General features: G+C 48.4%; 8 protein-coding genes and 1 non-coding gene across 9 annotated transcripts; 5 read left to right on the plus strand and 4 right to left on the minus strand.

The window, feature by feature from the left end:
- Positions 1–67: 67 nt before the first annotated feature.
- On the plus strand, positions 68–879 carry F5147DRAFT_726080 (uncharacterized protein). The gene has a single exon (XM_041439152.1). It carries the CDS (start codon positions 377–379, stop codon positions 698–700), a length of 324 nt encoding a protein of 107 aa, XP_041285878.1. The 5' UTR covers positions 68–376; the 3' UTR covers positions 701–879.
- A 1043-nt stretch (positions 880–1922) lies between these two features.
- Positions 1923–5021, plus strand: F5147DRAFT_726085 (uncharacterized protein). The gene is made up of 5 exons (XM_041439153.1): positions 1923–2491; positions 2547–2862; positions 2923–3299; positions 3352–3428; positions 3483–5021. Exons 1-5 carry the CDS (start codon positions 2086–2088, stop codon positions 4635–4637), a joined length of 2331 nt encoding a protein of 776 aa, XP_041285879.1. The 5' UTR covers positions 1923–2085; the 3' UTR covers positions 4638–5021.
- Positions 5022–5499: 478 nt separating this feature from the next.
- F5147DRAFT_726088 (uncharacterized protein) lies at positions 5500–6550 on the minus strand. The gene is made up of 4 exons (XM_041439154.1): positions 6272–6550; positions 6035–6219; positions 5767–5983; positions 5500–5717 (listed from the first exon to the last, which is right to left on the minus strand). The coding sequence occupies exons 2-3, from the start codon at positions 6201–6203 to the stop codon at positions 5952–5954; spliced, it is 201 nt and encodes a 66-aa protein (XP_041285880.1). The 5' UTR covers positions 6204–6219; positions 6272–6550; the 3' UTR covers positions 5500–5717; positions 5767–5951.
- A 347-nt stretch (positions 6551–6897) lies between these two features.
- F5147DRAFT_41512 (heterokaryon incompatibility protein-domain-containing protein) lies at positions 6898–8758 on the plus strand. Its single transcript, XM_041429701.1, has 3 exons — positions 6898–6973; positions 7026–8161; positions 8221–8758. The coding sequence occupies exons 2-3, from the start codon at positions 7042–7044 to the stop codon at positions 8541–8543; spliced, it is 1443 nt and encodes a 480-aa protein (XP_041285881.1). The 5' UTR covers positions 6898–6973; positions 7026–7041; the 3' UTR covers positions 8544–8758.
- Positions 8759–8826: 68 nt separating this feature from the next.
- On the plus strand, positions 8827–8908 carry F5147DRAFT_t125. Its single transcript has one exon. It is a non-coding gene; the product is annotated as a tRNA-Arg (tRNA).
- A 791-nt stretch (positions 8909–9699) lies between these two features.
- On the minus strand, positions 9700–10439 carry F5147DRAFT_726093 (uncharacterized protein). Its single transcript, XM_041439155.1, has one exon. The coding sequence runs from the start codon at positions 10429–10431 to the stop codon at positions 9859–9861; it is 573 nt and encodes a 190-aa protein (XP_041285882.1). The 5' UTR covers positions 10432–10439; the 3' UTR covers positions 9700–9858.
- A 78-nt stretch (positions 10440–10517) lies between these two features.
- On the plus strand, positions 10518–12472 carry F5147DRAFT_587243 (uncharacterized protein; the record flags this gene model as incomplete). The annotated part of the gene is made up of 3 exons (XM_041431973.1): positions 10518–10718; positions 10772–10904; positions 10959–12472. The coding sequence occupies 3 exons, from the start codon at positions 10518–10520 to the stop codon at positions 12470–12472; spliced, it is 1848 nt and encodes a 615-aa protein (XP_041285883.1).
- Positions 12473–12696: 224 nt separating this feature from the next.
- Positions 12697–14541, minus strand: F5147DRAFT_587226 (guanine nucleotide binding protein, alpha subunit; the record flags this gene model as incomplete). The annotated part of the gene is made up of 9 exons (XM_041431972.1): positions 12697–12746; positions 12809–12842; positions 12901–12983; positions 13041–13329; positions 13384–13436; positions 13492–13610; positions 13668–14193; positions 14243–14263; positions 14316–14541. The coding sequence occupies 9 exons, from the start codon at positions 14539–14541 to the stop codon at positions 12697–12699; spliced, it is 1401 nt and encodes a 466-aa protein (XP_041285884.1).
- Positions 14542–15014: 473 nt separating this feature from the next.
- F5147DRAFT_726112 (Golgi phosphoprotein 3-domain-containing protein) lies at positions 15015–16747 on the minus strand. Its single transcript, XM_041439156.1, has 3 exons — positions 16349–16747; positions 15895–16147; positions 15015–15811 (listed from the first exon to the last, which is right to left on the minus strand). The coding sequence occupies exons 1-3, from the start codon at positions 16622–16624 to the stop codon at positions 15210–15212; spliced, it is 1131 nt and encodes a 376-aa protein (XP_041285885.1). The 5' UTR covers positions 16625–16747; the 3' UTR covers positions 15015–15209.
- Positions 16748–17116: the final 369 nt, after the last annotated feature.

The following is a 17116-nucleotide window of genomic DNA, read 5'->3' on the forward strand; positions in this document are numbered from 1 at the left end:
GCATAGGTTGATGCATGACTCAGCTTATATATGCTTACGGGTGCTCGATGACATGGATATATAATACATCTTCTAATCTAACATGAGTTGCCGAGCACTGACGCATGCTCTCATCCTCAGGCTAAGGCTGTCTCATATTTGCTTGGAATCCATCCTTTTCTTCCAGCACTACATATGGGGACCAGCTGTAGACTCGTAACCAGTCTTTACTATGTTGTTAAGTGTTTGACATAGTAAGACTGGTCGATCTCGGAGAAATTTGGCAGGCGAAGCACGGAGTTTAAATTTCAGCAGGTGCCGGTCGTGCCGGTGATACTCATCATGTACTAGTAGAGTAGTGCGTCTAGACTGAGTGCTACTATGTTAACCTCCTACCATGAGTTTTTTGATCAATTCTGTCCCACCTTTGTCGTGCGCTGCTCTAGAGGCTATTAACAATCTACTAGTGGACTTTACGAGCACCCTTTCAACGAAACAAAGCCAACAAACTCTCGAAGCTTTCGCGCAACTCGACTTTATTTCACGAGGAACACAACATCCTAAATTATTTCAGCTCAAATGCATGATATCGTTACTTTCTGCAAGGAATATCGTGCTCCGAGCTGCGACAGGCTCCGGAAAGACCCTCCGCAATGATTCTCCCGTTACTTCTTTCTCCGGACAAGACAGCTCGCTCGCTCGTCAGCATGCAACACGTTGAAAAACTGGACAAGGGCATTGCTTCGAAAAAAACCCTCTCTCCAAGTTACCATGGAGGCTTTACCAGAGATAGAGTATAACATGAGGTCCACGACCGTCATCCGAAGCCCACGAAGGATTTTTAGGATGGCCAGGATTTTTTTATCTTGGTCAAGGCTCGAAGGGTCGACAGTCCAAATCAATGGTTCAACAGGTGGCTGGTATTGTGGAATGGGCGGGTAGAATGCATTAAATGGTATCATTTTATCACCCTATTCAGTATTCAGTACAGTTGCTCGATGTGCTATGATGTTGGAGAGGCATACAGTACTTTGTACGATGTGAATGAAGGACTTTGTGTTGTCGATGCATCAACTAAAGCAGCACGACCGGCACCTGCTAAAATTTAAACTCCGTGCTTCGCCTGCCAAATTTCTCCGAGATCGACGGTCCAGCCTGGCTTCACCCGACTTGTCCGTGGTAATAAGCCAGGCTGGTCACGAGCCTAGACTAGCTGTACATTTCACGGATTGGTTGGCATTCAAAATGCTCCTAGATATAAATACGACAATAAAAATTACTGGAGATACGACGACTATATTGCTCTCCCTGACAGTGACTTAGCGGTTGCTGCGCTCCTGAACAAATGCCAGACTACCTAGCCATTAATGCTGACTGCGCCCGGATTTCCTAAGCGCGAATAGCCGCCGGCTCGGTGTCCACCTGTGCAGCACTGACGCACGCTCTCAGGTCTGCTTTCCATCCTTTTCTTCCAGCACTATGGCGACCAGCTGTACTTTTCACGAATTGGTTGGCATTCAAAATGCTTCTGGATATCAATATGACAATAAAGGTCATCGCTTGTAGGTTATACTCTCGGATTGCTTACGCCGGATATGTGAGCTTGGCGGATCATGCTGCATTATACAACTCCCTAATATGGACTCGCTGAGTCCCCCAGTCCGTAATCTGGACTGACGGTGCATCGCTCGTTTCCTGCTCGCCCGCGTATACACTAACATGCGCCTTAGTCTGATTACTCTGTCTAGGTAACATTCTAGTAATATGCAGTATATTATCTGATCTCACCTAAGACAGCATTCCATATTTACCTGAGAGAGGGCGTCCACACTGTGACGAGGCCGCAGGAAATTAAATACTCAATTCCCGCTACATCAGTGTTGTGGTGAGGTGACAGGTTGAGGCGCCATCGGTACTCCTAAACACGGCTGTTCTTGGTGTTCTTTGTTCGCACGGTCCTTTGTCTCTGCGTATCGACTATGGGAGCGCGCCGGGTCTATTCTTATGTGGGAGTCACAGTATCATGCCTGGGGCAAATTAAGCCAACCTGCCAGGACAGGCGCCCACTAGTGTCGTAATCTCTTATCATCACCACTACGCATCGCAATGACAGGTTCTAAGAAGAAGAACAAGGGAAGGGGCAAGGGGAGTGGCAGGAAGAAGATACCCAATATCTCATCCAGTCAGTCAAAGGATGTAGACCCAATCTCATGTTCAACCTTGGAGGAGGACGAAATGACGCGTTGCGACCAGCCACCGACAGAAGGCTTCGAGCGCTGTGAGGTCCACCAGGCCCAGTACCGTACGATGTATAAGAAGTACAAGGATGCCTCCAAGGTTGTTGACGATATCGAATCTGGGACCCTGGAGCTCCCGACGAAGGAGCAAATTCAATGTTACACTGATTTGCATTTGACACTCAACAAGGCCCGTTTGGTGCGCAAATATCTCGAGAGCATTCGAGTGGAGAGGACTGGCAGGGGTATACACCAAAGACGCTTCTTCTTGAAAAGTGAGCCCTTTAAGTTCCCCCGCTCTATTCACCCAACATGACTGTGTGCCTACAGTCGATGATGGACACAAGGCTCGTTTGAAATTTCTCGAGAAAAAAATGTCGAAAGCAGTTGATATCCTCGGCAATCTTCAAGCCCGGGCGTTGGATCTCCACATTGCCAATAATCCTGGTTCCGAGTGGATAAAACCGGTTCAATCACCAAACGACTTCGATGATGTACCGATCTCCACAGAGAAAATCATTGAAGCAGCTCAACGAACCCTTCCCGACGATCGAAAGAACTCTACATGTCCGCTTCTCGCTAGTAAAAAGTCTACGGGATCCCCTGCGTTGGCGGATGAGGACCTAATTGATCTTGAGCACCGAGCGTAAGTCTTACCAGAGATGGGTTTTGATATGATGGTACTTCTTGATCCATTTTTTTTCAGGCTAAAAGCTCGGATACTGCATACTATTTTCGAAATGATCACAGATCCTGGTCTTTTCACACGCCTTCGTCATGAAGCAGATCCAGACGACACTGATCCGACTTTTGAGCCTGACCCAACTGTCCTACATAACATTTTCCAACAATATGCACGACGGATTATGTTTCACGATTCAGACTTTTTCTTCAAAACCCTCGACAAGGTCTCCTTCCAGGATCTCATGCTGGACGATGACTTCTCGATTGAGGATGCATTCAAATTCGTGTTCCTGTTCGACAGAAATAAATTAGGTTTTGGATTGACGTGGTTTAAAGACGCAGTGCTTGATGCCCTTATGATGTCGAAGGGGGGTAACGTCGCTAATTTTGGTAGTCTGAGTAAGTGATGTGCATATTCAAGTTGCAGAACCTATCTTCTCATGCTGTTCAGAGAGCCGGCACAAAGTGCTTGGGGGGTGGATATACAGCCGTACCCACACACACACGATCCCCAATGAAGCTTGGTGGGCAAGTATCTTCGATCCTCCTGTGTACTGGTGCTGACTATACGGGATTAATTAGTATCTGTTGGAGATTTTGCAGCCGCCCGCTGATGTGGAGAACCGATTTGTCCGTTTATGCCATAAATTCGATGACATGGTCAATTTTCTGTCTTTTGGAGCAATTGGCATGTTACCACCTTCGACATTTTGCAGCAAACAGTACGATGGGGTTGATGCGATTGTGCCCAGGAAACATCTTTCTCTCTCTGGGGTGGTTATCACTGACATGGTGTCAGGCCCGATGCCCCCGCACATGACTGGTCCTATACCAACCACGCGTCGAGGGAGGAGGCCGGGATGTATCGTCTGGTGCGAGATAGAGGCGAGGGGATATATGTTTGGCGCCCTCAGAAACGAGCCCGATCCATTTAATGATGCTTTTCTACGAGAGCTTCGCGCGCGACCCGACCTCTTCCAGGTAGTAACACGTTCTGAGACGGACCCCGGGCGCCAAGTCGAAGTTTTCCCCGCAGACGTCTTACCAATGATGCGAACTCGGGAATTCGAAGCTCCCCCAGCGCTCTCTGCAAATCGGCCAACAGGCTCTGGCAAGTGGACGGTCTCAAGATCTGCGGTCGATGTACTGTATGGCACTCATTGTGAGATGCCAGGCGTACGAAATTACCCATTCCTCGGATATCTTCAAATACTGAACAGCGGAAAAAATAAAGGCTGGTTCTTCCGCTTCAAGAACTTCCCAGTGAAGTACATCGTGATCCTGGATACCGTTCCGAACCGGCATGATTCAGTCTTGGCTATGAATGTCGCATGGGCAGCACTTCGTGCGCGGGGGTATGGTGAAGGCGAATATGAGGTATTGAAGTATGCAAGAGCTTCCGACAAGCTTTTTCAGAAGCGAGCAGAAGAGATTCTCGCATGGACGCCAAATAACTGGCGTTGGCAGGTTAATAAGATTGTGGATGATGTTGGCGAAAGTACAGATAGACCAGAAGTGATGGAAGAAGGTGAAGGAGCAGGAGCACAAGCATTTCGCCGTGGTATTGTATTGGAATGTGCCGATGGAGAGTTATACAGGGTATTTCCAATCGTCATCATGTACCCACCCGATTATCCTGAACGGTGCGTTCTATATTTAAAGATGGGTGATTTACTCAACGAGTTTCAGGGTTTCAAGAATTACCGCCACCAAGAACATGGGGAGTGGGAAAGGTGAAGGAATGGGCGATCAAAGTGGAGGTGAAGGATCGGAAGATGATGAAGGTGAAAGTGAGAATGAGAGTGAAAGTGAAAGTGAGGGAGCAGCAGGGGGTGATGAAACTGAAGATGAAGGAACGAGAGGGGATGGTCAAGGTATAGGTGTAGGAGGTGGAGGGAATGTAAATGAAATGAAGCGAGGTGAAGAAGGAGAGGGGAAAGAGTCGGAAAGTACACAAGAAGGAAAACAAAGTGAAAAGGGATGGGGATGTATTGTGAGCTGACTTCGGTTGACCTGCTGCCATGTTCTGTTGTTGTGTCACTGCGCTGCCTATACCACGTACAGCAAGTACTGGTATGATGTATTCTATCCTATACATGCACGAATGTTGTACGCCAGTCGAACATCAATCCGCGGTTCGGTCATATCATTCTCTGTTGCCTGGGTCAGCATTACATGATTGTCGTACTACACAGTTCTTCGGAGTTCGTCCCAAGGCAGCTGGGATGTCGCCAACTTCAACAACTCTGGTCGCATCTAGTAAGATTGGGATCGATGAACAGTGGCTTGCCGCCGAAACAGAATTCACTCACCAATTGCATACAGCACGTGGGCACGGTTTGTCGCACCTTCAACATGAGCAATAGTGAGCTCCAGAATTAGTATAACTGAACAGTGAATTGACAGTGGTGCAAATATTCACCACACGAACTCGAACTCAAGTGTTGAACCGGTACTAACTTGAAGTCTGAGGGTGTGCAGTGTTCTCGTTAATGAGATCTGTAACAGCCTTGCCTTCATTGATTCCATATGTTGCTACTGTGGGGATCTGGGGGAGTTCAACGTTCGTGTTCCCTGAACTCCCCCAGATTCCAGCAGAGCCAACATCGATGGTTGCAGCCATTTTCAAATGCGTGTGATTACATAAACCTGTGAAGTCAAACTGTCAAGGGACAGAGCTTGCCACTTTCGTCTAGTGTTTGGAAGAGTGGACTTCCTTCTAACTCCTATATTTCGCAGAATGCCAGACCGGAAAGACCTGTCCCTACTGAAATCTAGCGAATATGCCCAGGCGGCACCAATGACCTGATTCGCAACCTGATAAACCAGATTAGTAGAGAGAAAATGAACATGTAAGACAACTAACTTCGCAACCTCCAACAAAAACGTCATCGACGTACTCCTCGCCTGCTGTCTCCCCAGCGCCGTACATGAGCACGAGCGACTGGCCACAATATTTTGCATACGAGGATGCAGCAGGGTCGTGTTGTGCATGCCCAACACAGTTGACAAGACATTCGGTAGATGGAAGGAATATACTTCTGAGAAAACTCAGAGGTCTGAGCTACCAGTATCGAACACCACTTCAGAATGTCAGATTAGACTGTATCATGTTGTGAATTAATCAAACGAACCTGTAAACGTTTGAGGGGGCGTGCCCACATCGATCTTGCCAGACCAGAGGTCTGCATTGCAGTTGACAAGAGGTACGTTTCCATTGGTGGTCCGCTTTGCCATCGAGTGAACGTTGAAGTAACTACTCAACGGGTAGGGAGACCCAGTGTTCCGTTGGCAGGCCCCCATGATGGCACTGTACTGACTAGTTCACGTCAGGCTAATGAATTTAGTGAATAAAAGAATCTCAAACATACCAATGATACAAAACCTAGCTGTTCCCACAGTCCTCTGATTAAACACTTTGGAGCTGTTGGCGGCGATTTATGTTAAAACGAGTACTTGGCGAAGGGGTGGGTCACCCGACATTTGCTGCTACGAAAAGTGTACAGCCTGAGATTGGAGGTGTGTCACGTTGGTGGCCCGAAGAGAGGAGAGGGTAACTTTAAATGTGTTGAGAAAGCCGCCGTCATTATGTCTGACCATGAATGTAAGCTTTCGGTTTAGACCCCAACATTGTGCATAGTACGTTAGACAGTCGACTTGGAACTTATTTGTGTCCGGCGTGACTCTGGTAAATTTGCTTTGTCATCACACAAAGTTCATTGAAGTTATGTACACTACGCTCAGTGCAATTTGTGCATTGTGCAAGAAGATATCGTACCACTAGGACATTTGAGGTGGGGTTTGAATTATAATGCAGACACAGAGGAACTGACATTTTCCATTGACAGGTGAAGGAGCTCCGACACATTGGCGGACGCTGAGCGTACTGATACCCAAGTACCATTTGATACCATTGTATCACCGGTCCAAGACAAGTCAGGATTTGGCCCAAAGGAAGATGTTTGAAGTCTCACCTGGTGATTTTTAGCTTGTCGAGCTTAAGGACCTTTGCAACGCCCCTTTATCGTGCAGACGGAGCGCCGGCGGAACGATTCTTGATACCCACAAAGGAGGTTGGTTCTCTCTATCATTTTGTCGCGCAGATCTATAATGATTTATGTCTAGCAGTGTAGGATCTACCATGAACCAGGAGGAGAGCAATCTCGACAAATTCGAGCGATATGTGATGAACAATATCCCGATCCGACTCATACGTCTATCAGACATGAAGTTTGTTGTGCGCACTGATGTCAAGAAGCACTTCCGGAGCTCTGTACCACTAGAGGACAGTCTGTATCACCCCTCCGAAAGCGTACGATACGCCATTCTATCTCATCGATGGCTGGATGAAGGAGAGCCAACCTACGATGATATGAAGGCGAACATAGCAGAAAGCCTGGCGGGATACACGAAGCTGATGAACTTCTGCGAAAAAGCCAGAGAGTACGGGATGGAATTTGCGTGGTCAGACACCTGCTGTATCGACAAAAACAACAGTACCGAGCTAGACGAGTCGATTCGTTCCATGTTTCGATGGTATCGCAATTCAGCCATTTGTATCGTGCACCTGGCGCAAAGCGAGATCATTGCAGATGTAGAGCATGATGAGTGGTTTACAAGGGGATGGACATTGCAAGAACTCCTTGCGCCCGAGAAGATCAAATTCTTTTACAAGTGTTGGACGCCCATGACAGATGATGAAGATGACAAAAACATGGAACCGACTGAAGTAATGGAGACTCTGGAAAGAGCGACTGGTATCTCTTTCGATGACCTCTTCTTCACACCAGGTCCTATCAGGGTGGATAAACGAATGACATGGGCAGCGAGACGCAAGACAACAAGGGCCGAAGATGTGGCTTATTCTTTAATGGGAATGTTTGACGTCAGCCTGCAGGTCGCTTACGGAGAGGGAGGAGACCGCGCCTTCTGCAGGCTCATTGAGGCAATCATGCAGGCCGGTGATCCTTCTGTCTTCAACTGGAAGGGCCAGTTTGCAGAGCATTGCACTTCACGCGCTATTCCTCAATCGCCCCAGAGCTACGTTGACTGTCAAGATTTGGAATTCGACGATGAGCGACTCGAGATGACGATGACCAGCCTCGGCTTACGAGTGCCTCTAGCGATACTCCCACTCAATGTTTCTTGGAGGCGGTTTGATGGCTCGAGTACCCAACTCAAACTCAAGTGTCCGCTGTGTCCGACCATTGAAATTGACTTCACTTCATATGACCATACTAATTTGTTTCCAGAAGACATTGGTGAGTCTGATATATAATCGAGAAGGAATGGTATCTTAACTCGTATATGGTCCATCTAGGAAAAGCTATGTCTGACGAATACTCGTGGGTTTATGCACTCGGAGTTGTCAACTACTCAAATATCGAAGGACTACGTGAAGTCCTTGGGATCCGGCGCAAATCAGCTGGCTTCATTCTGGCGCGGAAACCCAAGTCAACTTTCCCACCGGGATTTCAACCAAGTGACATTCTTGGGATCACAATTGTGTGTCGCCCAGAAAATAAATTCACGAAGTGGTCATTGATAAACAGCGGGGGTTTGATTGCGGTTGAGTTTCCGAATATACCGGAGGAATCGGTTGTCTACATCGATCCTGACTACTTACAATCCGTGTACTTATAGGTTGTCATGCATGTGCACAGTACACCACCTGTCGTGGTTCCGTACTCAATGGGCCAACTATTCTGCAAGGTGTGACATCTGAAATCAAGTATTTATCATGCATATATTGTCTAACATAGGCCCCCGCCCCAACGGACAATAATCACGGATAAAAAGCGTTTATCATGCGCATTTTTTTAATTTTAGACTAACACTTTGCCTGAGCAGAATGCCCTTGAATAACTTGCCGGTCTTTTTTAAGAAACCGGAGTGACATTTTCAACAGGAACGATGTCAAAAGCACGGCCGCCTGGCGAAATGGCATCGCGTCTGACTACGATAACGAAGGAATCAGGAGATTGCAGGTTCGACCCCTGCGGTGGTCATTTTTGTCCAACTCCCCCCGGACGAGAATCTTGTCCACTGCATAACTCGCACAGAGCAGACCTCATTCGTCGTTCGGACTGATCAAACGGCCACGAAACGGTTCTTTAATCCCGACTCCTCGATTATCACATATTGGGGCATGGGCACGCTTGTAAGTTCCCAGGTCAGGAACTTCCGGTACGAAGTGGGCCGGACTGTAAAGAAAATGAGAATCTTGCCAAGGGGAGCATGACCGATCTGAGAGAAACCATGGACACTGAGTGACTGGTGTCCATGTGGGTTATGCTTGTCAAACTTGAACTTTCTTGGTGGTCATCATCTCGCGTTAATTTCATCCATATCCGGATTCCGTCAACATCTCAACAAGTCCCTTGACCATGACTCTCGCGAGTATGCGTGGGTTGCGCTGCCTTGCGCATGCATGTGTATGTCATCGACAATCCAGAACTGTCGGCCCAATACAGGTTGAGCTGTTTCCCATATCTTCAAAGTTCAGCTGCTCACTCGCCATCATTTTTGGGGTATGATAAACGTGGCCGGCATATGACTATCAAATTCATGTATGCACACGTTCCGGTCTTTCGAACTGTCAGATTCTTCGCTGTGCTGGTCTAGGCCAATTGTAGGCTGAATACCCTTCATCATTGCGAACTTGGACTTGTTGAAAGCAAATTACACAAGGATGGTTTGGCGCTCTTGATGTTGTATAACCGCTCTGGCACTATCGGTGACTGAACTCAGATGAAAGTCGATCAATCACAAGTAGCACTGCTGCTTGTCCCACTAGGAGCTTCAAAGACAATTTGTTCATAAAGTAGCGTGAATCAGATTGCAAAAGTTGTGCGAGGATGATCAAGTGTGGACACGAACGTACATATAACGTGTGTTACACCCGATGCTGAAATGTAAAGGATTTCTGGTGATATGGATAAAGGTTATCATAAGCATTTCAAAGAGACTCGACAAAAAGCTCGTAAGCGGCCCTGTTATCCAGCCCTCCTGTGATGTGCAGAGTGACACGTAATTTGCGTCGTTCAAACGCAGACTGATTCCAAACGGTAATGAGTGTCTGCACCTCATCCCTAGGGCTTCTCGCAAACTGAGAGTCATATGCGACCCCAGTTGCTCTTGTGCCAAATATACCACGGACTGGGTGTGGTGTTATGGGAACACGAGAACCAACTGCGCTAAGTCCCTGACCCGCCAGACGAGCAGAGACTCCAAGATCCTCTAGAAAGCGAGTCCAGTCTGCCTGTTGAATGCCATGTTTCTCAAGTAGACCCGAGGGATAAAGAATGCGAAAACCATCTGCGAGGTTGTTTCCAACGCAGGGGATTCTGAATGGAGGGAAATCGTTAGATTTCACTCTTGGAGGTGACGGAGTGGAGAAGCAGTCAGGTGGAGGATCCAGGGGCTTGCGAACAATAAGAGAGGAATATTGGGTTAGATCTATAAAGTGAGGTTCCCAGATGGGTGGTGCTGTAGTAGCTGGGGTGTATGGTGGTGGAAGGTCTTCTGACATGACCGTTGTGGTTCAAGGCACGTGCTCATGATGAGCCGGGTAAGACTTACGCGCGCTTTGCTCATGCAAAGACTCTCTTACTTCCAATGCGACCTTTAATTCTTCATGTGTCTGCTCTCAACGATCTAGAATACAACCTATTTACTTCATCTCTCAATGATCTCGCCGTTTCACCTGATACTGTCCACGACGATGCCCACTTTGAAGCCATGTCCGTTGGCGTCCGCGAAGTCAGAGCATGGCTACGAGGCAGATATCCCAACCTACCAACTGCAGATATCGACAAGGTTCGGCCATTCATACGCCTTCTTCATGTCCTAACTGTACGCGTTCCGCCTAGATCTTGAAACTCTTCTACCCAAACTTGCTCCACACAGATTGTCTCACCGGTGGCCAGTTTTTTGCTGCACTCAGGCTTGTCCTTCACGCTGTGTCAGGTAAACGCGTTGATAGAACTCTTGCGTTTGTCCAAGGTGTGTGTATTACCTTCTCATCCTTCGGTCAGCACTGACCCGAATACCTTCCAGCCCACCCTACCCCAGAAGTTCTTGAACGCTCGAGATCAACTTCTCCCTCAAAGCGTCAAGTGCACGCTCCGCCTGTTCATCCAGACCGACCCAAACAATATGCCACATCCTCAAACTCTTCCTCTCCAGATACAAATCCCTTTCGCAAATCACTCGAGTCCGATACACAACAGTCATTGTCATCTGTTCAAGATCAATCTGACACCCCTCCCGTCATACCCTCCCGTATGTCACAGAAAATAAGCCATAATCCGTTCTTGATGCGCGACAAAGCAAATTGGACAGACGCTGCTCAGAAATCGCCCGAGCGCAATGATGCCAACATCCCACCGCTTCCTCCTCGAAAACCAGCACCCTTGGTTGCCCAAGCACGTCGCCCATCGTTAGCACAGTCACGAAATGCACCTGTTCCGGCTCCATTTGATACTCCTCGCAGTATTAAGCCAAGTCATATCATGACTCCCTTGATGAAGCAGTCACTGGAGGCTAGCAAGCACGGTCAGAACTTGAAGCGTGTTGAAGAACAGCTGGATCGTGCGCGTGTTCTACAGGTACTCAAGACAACGTCATCTGGTTCCTCTGCGAGCAGTAGGCCGCGCAGCCTAAGTCCCACAAAGCAATTCCGCAAAGCACTCGACAGTCGTTCGTCTGGATCTGAAGACACATGCCCTGCACCTCCGCTCCCCCGTCGACGAACACCCAGCTCTCCATCATCAACCTCGAGTTCCCTGCCATCCATCGACCAAGTTGCGAGCGCTAGCTTAAACACCCAATCCTCATATATGCCCACCTCTTTCCGCCCACCACTTCCCACCAGAGAACCAACCCTTCCCGGAAACTCCTTAATTACGACACCAGATATCTCATCCCATCTACCTGCACCACCAACCCACCCGGATCGCAGACCTACAAACGACACAGCAGAGTCCATTACGTCTTCCTCCACGCGTCCCACGCGGTCCAAGTCAATGCGCCACACTGCAACACCCCCAGTTCCCCCTCGCCGCAAGCGTCCCGAGAGCATCCAGATCACCGCAGCGTCAAGCACAACGGAACTCCCCACATCCGCATTTCCCTCACACACACGAACATCCTCATTCCAAGGCCTCTCTCGCCACATCTCCTTCACGAGAGATCGTGACACCACCGACGCCTCACCAATGTCCCACATCCAGAAAACTATCTCAAATCTTCAACTCAAAGCCCAACCCAAACTGGATGCGGCGCGGTACAAAGCTGAGGCAGGTTTCAGTCGGCGGGGGTTCGTTCACCATTCGCATGCGCCAGCGAGGTGGATGGAGGAGGGCGAGCAGGGGCTGATGACGGATACCCGTCGCGAGGACGACGACGGTGCTCATGTTGATCGTGATCCAAATACGGAGTCTCCTACCGACGATGAGCCGAGCTCAGGGGAAGACCTAGAGCGGATGAAGAACTTTGGCGTACACCGTGACTTTCTGAAGGAAAAAGACAACCTCAAATGGCCAGCAGGCGAGGGATGGAGACCGCTATAGTCAAGTTAAGCGTGTGATCATGTGAGAAGTCCATACTGATTGTATTATACCCTGGGTCCCTATAGATACCTACGATATGGTAGATCCGGCAAGCAAGGGGGTAATCGTGTACTAATTACACTTGTCGTATGATGTATCTATATCGTCAACTGTCGTATCTTCGTCAGGTTTCGCCAAGGTTTCGCATGTGATCTGTTATTACAAATGTTTCTGTTACTTCGCGCTCAGAACAAATCCGCCCGCTTCAGGTGTTCGCGCAAGATCCCATCCCGCACTGCCAGGTTGTTCCATCATTTAACAGGTTGTTAAACCACAAGAGAAAACAGAAGCGCGTACCAGATATTAGTGTCACAGACATACTCTTCGTATCCTATCAAGCAAATGAAGATTAACAAGACTTCCAGCCTGAAACAAAGGGAAGAACCAACAATGACGGATGTCGGGTATATATGACATACCCGCGGCTCCGGAGAACAGTACCTCACCGTGTCTTTAAACTTTTGTCGAAGGTCTAGAGGCAAGTCGTTTAATCACACTGAAAGATCGCAACACAGCAAGAAATATATACATTTGACAACATCATTCGTCACATTTGGCCGGTCGCCGTAGCTGGGGAGAAAGCGTTTCACCATTACGCCGTGTCTGATTTTCTCCTCGAGAATGTCCATCTTGTTTAGGAAAAGGACGAGGATCGTCCGCGATAGAAGCTTGGAGGAGCATATCGCTTTCCAGAGTATGAAGGAATCCTCCAGACGGTTGACACGGGGGTCTTCGACAAGTCGCTCGTCAAAACACGATATTGGTGCGAGAAATATGACCGCATTGACTTGATCAAAATACGGTAGCCAAGCGTGACGCTAGCAGACATCATCGGCGATGAGCATGAATTGGAAAATCGGCAAAACACGGACTTGTGTGCGCGAGCCGCCAACGTCGAAAATCTTCCATTTCGGAGCATCGGTCTCTGAGGCAAAAATGGATTCAGAAAACAAAGGCGAAAAATCTCACGCTTCACTCACCGTCATCAACTATTAGTTCGTGTTCCTGGATGTCAAGCGTGCGTAATCGAGCACGAAGGACATCGTCATCTGTCGGCTCGTAATCTCGTGCCGATAATCGGTCGATTGAGTCCAAAAAGCTGCGGGCAGATGCAATTCAGAGAGAGAAGGCGAGAAAGGAATATGAATAGGCTGACAAGCCGGCAGAGTCCTCGAGCCGGGTCCTCCGTCTCCATAGCATGGCTTGTATCCGACTATCCTCCCATAGGGCCTTGATGTCATCTTTGCCCTTCGCGATCACGTCTGTGCTGTCGAGTAAAGTGGGAAGATCCTGCTGGAAGGAATGTCGCGAAAACTCGGGACCTCGGGTTGCTTGAAGAAAGTTACGCCAAGTCCGAGAACGAACAAAGAATTCCGGCGATCCCGTGGGTGCGATTGTTGTTGGAGAGGTCTGTTTTCGTGGTTGGATGTCTTCGGTGGCACCGAGCAAGCATTTCAAATTACTCTCGATTGCCTGCAGTGGGTTCAGGCGAACTTTATATTGACGATAGTAATCGTCGAACTTGAATGCATCATCGAGTTCGTCTGGGTCAGCATCATCCATCTCCTGTGATAGCGCATCAAGGATGGTGTTTGCAGAACGAACGAGATTTAACAGTATGACCGCTCGCCATGACGCTCGTTCCTCTATCCATCTATCTCGGGCAAACCGCATGCGGAAATCTACGATGCCCATTCAATGATGACGGAATAAGAAGACAACGTAACCTACTCTTCAAGGTTGTCGATTTACCTGTTGTGAAGCTTGAGATGCCAGGGGAATTGTTAGAATTGAATGGACGCACCACTTTCACTCTGACCCAACAGTAGGATCTTGACTGTATTCTCTTCTTTCTTTCTTACCGCTCGTTCAGCGCGAATTTCGTCGTCAATGAGATCACTTATTCTTTGAGCCTCATTCTCCCGTTCTTCCCTGGCGGCTCGCTCGTGTGAAGATTCGTCCGGGGGTGGTGCGCTGATAACCGCTAGCGGATCGGTAGTATCGTGATGGAAGACCACGCTGAAAGCCATGTGAGTCAATGCCCGAGGGCACCGGTAGAGGACGATTATGGGTATGGACAGCGATGAAGAATTTATGCGATAACAACCCGCGCTTTATGACCAATCTGTGGGTGACCGAATACTCTCGTAAAAGGTGATCAGGGACGAGTCGTGATGAGCTTTTAGGCAAAAATCTACCCAGTGAATTCCTAGCGGGAAAATCGATCAAGTGCGTGCAAGTCCGAGGCATTGAATGCCCATTAAGTAAGATTCTGATAATCTTGTTGTGTTGATGGTAAATTGTAATAATATAGGATATCCGCAGAGTTGAAGGACCTCTGCAGTGGTGAGAGTCTCTGAAAGGGCCTGAAAGGCTGAAAGAGTACAGCGTTACCCAGCGGCGTATGTCGTATGTGATCGAAATTGATCGCGTCCTGAGAATGTCGTCAAAGAAACGCCAGGTGTCAGCATGGTTAATAGACACAACCGTATGCTCCCCAGCCGCCAATTCCTGTTGAGAATTTAAACCCTTACAAAGCCAAGCGTGTCGCTGTCAGTCCACGCCAAGTGACCTAGGCCTAACCTTACAGATAACGGTCCAGGTGAAAAAGTGAGTGTATAAATATCAATCATCAGGTATATATGGACAAGTACGAACAAAGCGCAGCGAGCGCCAAAAAAAATTATGCATTCATTCTTCACAACAGCGAGTCTAATTTTGAAAGAACTTCGAGAACTCCTGCAATTAAGTGAAACGAAGGGTCATCCTCCCCGTTCATCTCCCGCTTCACCTCTTGCACAAGACCCAGCACACTCTCCCGCCCACTAGGAGCACTATTTCCCATCCCAATATTCACAGCTTCTCTCCTTTTGCTACCCCCGTTTCCTGTCGCCGAGGTTGACCCGAATGGCCAGCAAGCAAACTCCGCCAGTATCTCGTCACATCTCTGAAAGGCAGCTTCTCTGTCTTCATATGTCAATCTACCAAACGCATTGTCCAAGACACTGGCAGCATATGCCGCGCACACCAAGCAAACAGTACGCGTGACCCTGCATTGAGTTCCTTCCTTGTCCAAAGCGCTCGGTGGTACTGCAGAAGTCGTCGCAGTAAGCAGCGATACCGCCCGTGTGACAATGCTTTCCTTCGTCCGTACGTCGGCAACTGGGTGTGTGGCCATATCGAACAGCAAGAAATTACGCTTCTCAGTACGCAGGACACCCTTGTCCACTAGTCCTTTTGCTAGACGTTCACGAACTTGCTTAAGTTGATATCCAATTTTCATGACATTCCACGTCTCTCCTATGGAGAAAGTCAGCTTAGCAATGGCATGAACATCAATGCGGCAATGATAACATAGAATGCTTATAAAATTATAAACGCACCACTCAAAAGATCAACCCAGCCATTTATTGACATTCTGTCCGTCTCCTGGCCCTTCATCATCTTCAATGCTTCATCAAGGATAGTTTCACCAGTCGCTTTGTCGTCAATAACCTCAACCAGCCTGTCTGCGAGCGGACTCCGCCGTTGATTTGGATCCTTGACTAGAGCTATGCGGCGGCGAAGGGCGAGCTCGATGAGAATACACCCTCTAAGTGCATAGGATATGCTGTCGTTCCAAAAGGAGAGATAGCCCTACAAAGAACTTATGTCAGGGCGTGGCAATGAGGACACATGTGCATGAATATCGTCCGGCTCAAGCAGCGCTGCGCCGTAATGTAAGAGGCATGCTATGCTGCTGAGGCAGGGTAGCCTGAGAAAGCGCAGATAGCACCCAAAAGAACAGCGCACAGAAAATAAAGAGTAGGAGGTATATAAAAGAGGGTCCAGACATACATGTTTGTCTTTGAGACCAAGAAGGAGCACCTCTTCCATGATTGTCAGCCGAGGCATTCTGCCACCATAGCGACTGTCTTCCTGGACTTGATCGAGGTCGCGAGGATCACAGGCCACTTTGCTTCCGCCTTCAAAAGCCGAGCCTGCGTGTGTTACAACTGTTCCATTGGGGCTGGGACCATTTGGTGTCCAGCTAGGACTTGGGGCGTCATCCGAAGCTGAGGACGATGAAGCTCCAGCCACCCGCCTGCGAGAAAGTCCACCTGCCGAGCTCATCGCATACCACGTTCAGTTTGAAAGATATGCGGTTCCTAGCTATAGTTTCAAGGGAGAGATGACGGGGTGGAGAGTGGTTTGGATGTCCGTTCAGACCAGTGACAAGTTTGACGTTGAAGGCTGTGTCACATTCCCCCGTTCGGAAATACTCCCGGGAGTACACTATAAGGGATCCGTGTTTCATCATGATGTTCCTTAAAACTACTTAATCTTTAGCTTCAAGGACCAAACTGCTCGAGCGCTGAATTTCCAGAGTCCACCCATGCACCCTCGAGTGAGGCAGCTACAGCCTCACCATACGACGCTGCAACGACTATTTTGTTGCAAAAACGCTGCATCTCCTGGACCGTCTTTAGCTGACTCTTTATAGTTTGTCCTCAGAGCACGGTTATCTGATACAGATAGGGTCATAGACTCTTTTACGCTCGACAGCGTGAAAGTATCGCCGCTTTCCCTTAATCACGAATTCCAACATCAGAGAATGACGTTCTT

Source organism: Suillus discolor (genome assembly GCF_016758755.1).
Source record: "Suillus discolor strain FC423 chromosome Unknown F5147scaffold_112, whole genome shotgun sequence".
Taxonomy (NCBI): domain Eukaryota; kingdom Fungi; phylum Basidiomycota; class Agaricomycetes; order Boletales; family Suillaceae; genus Suillus; species Suillus discolor.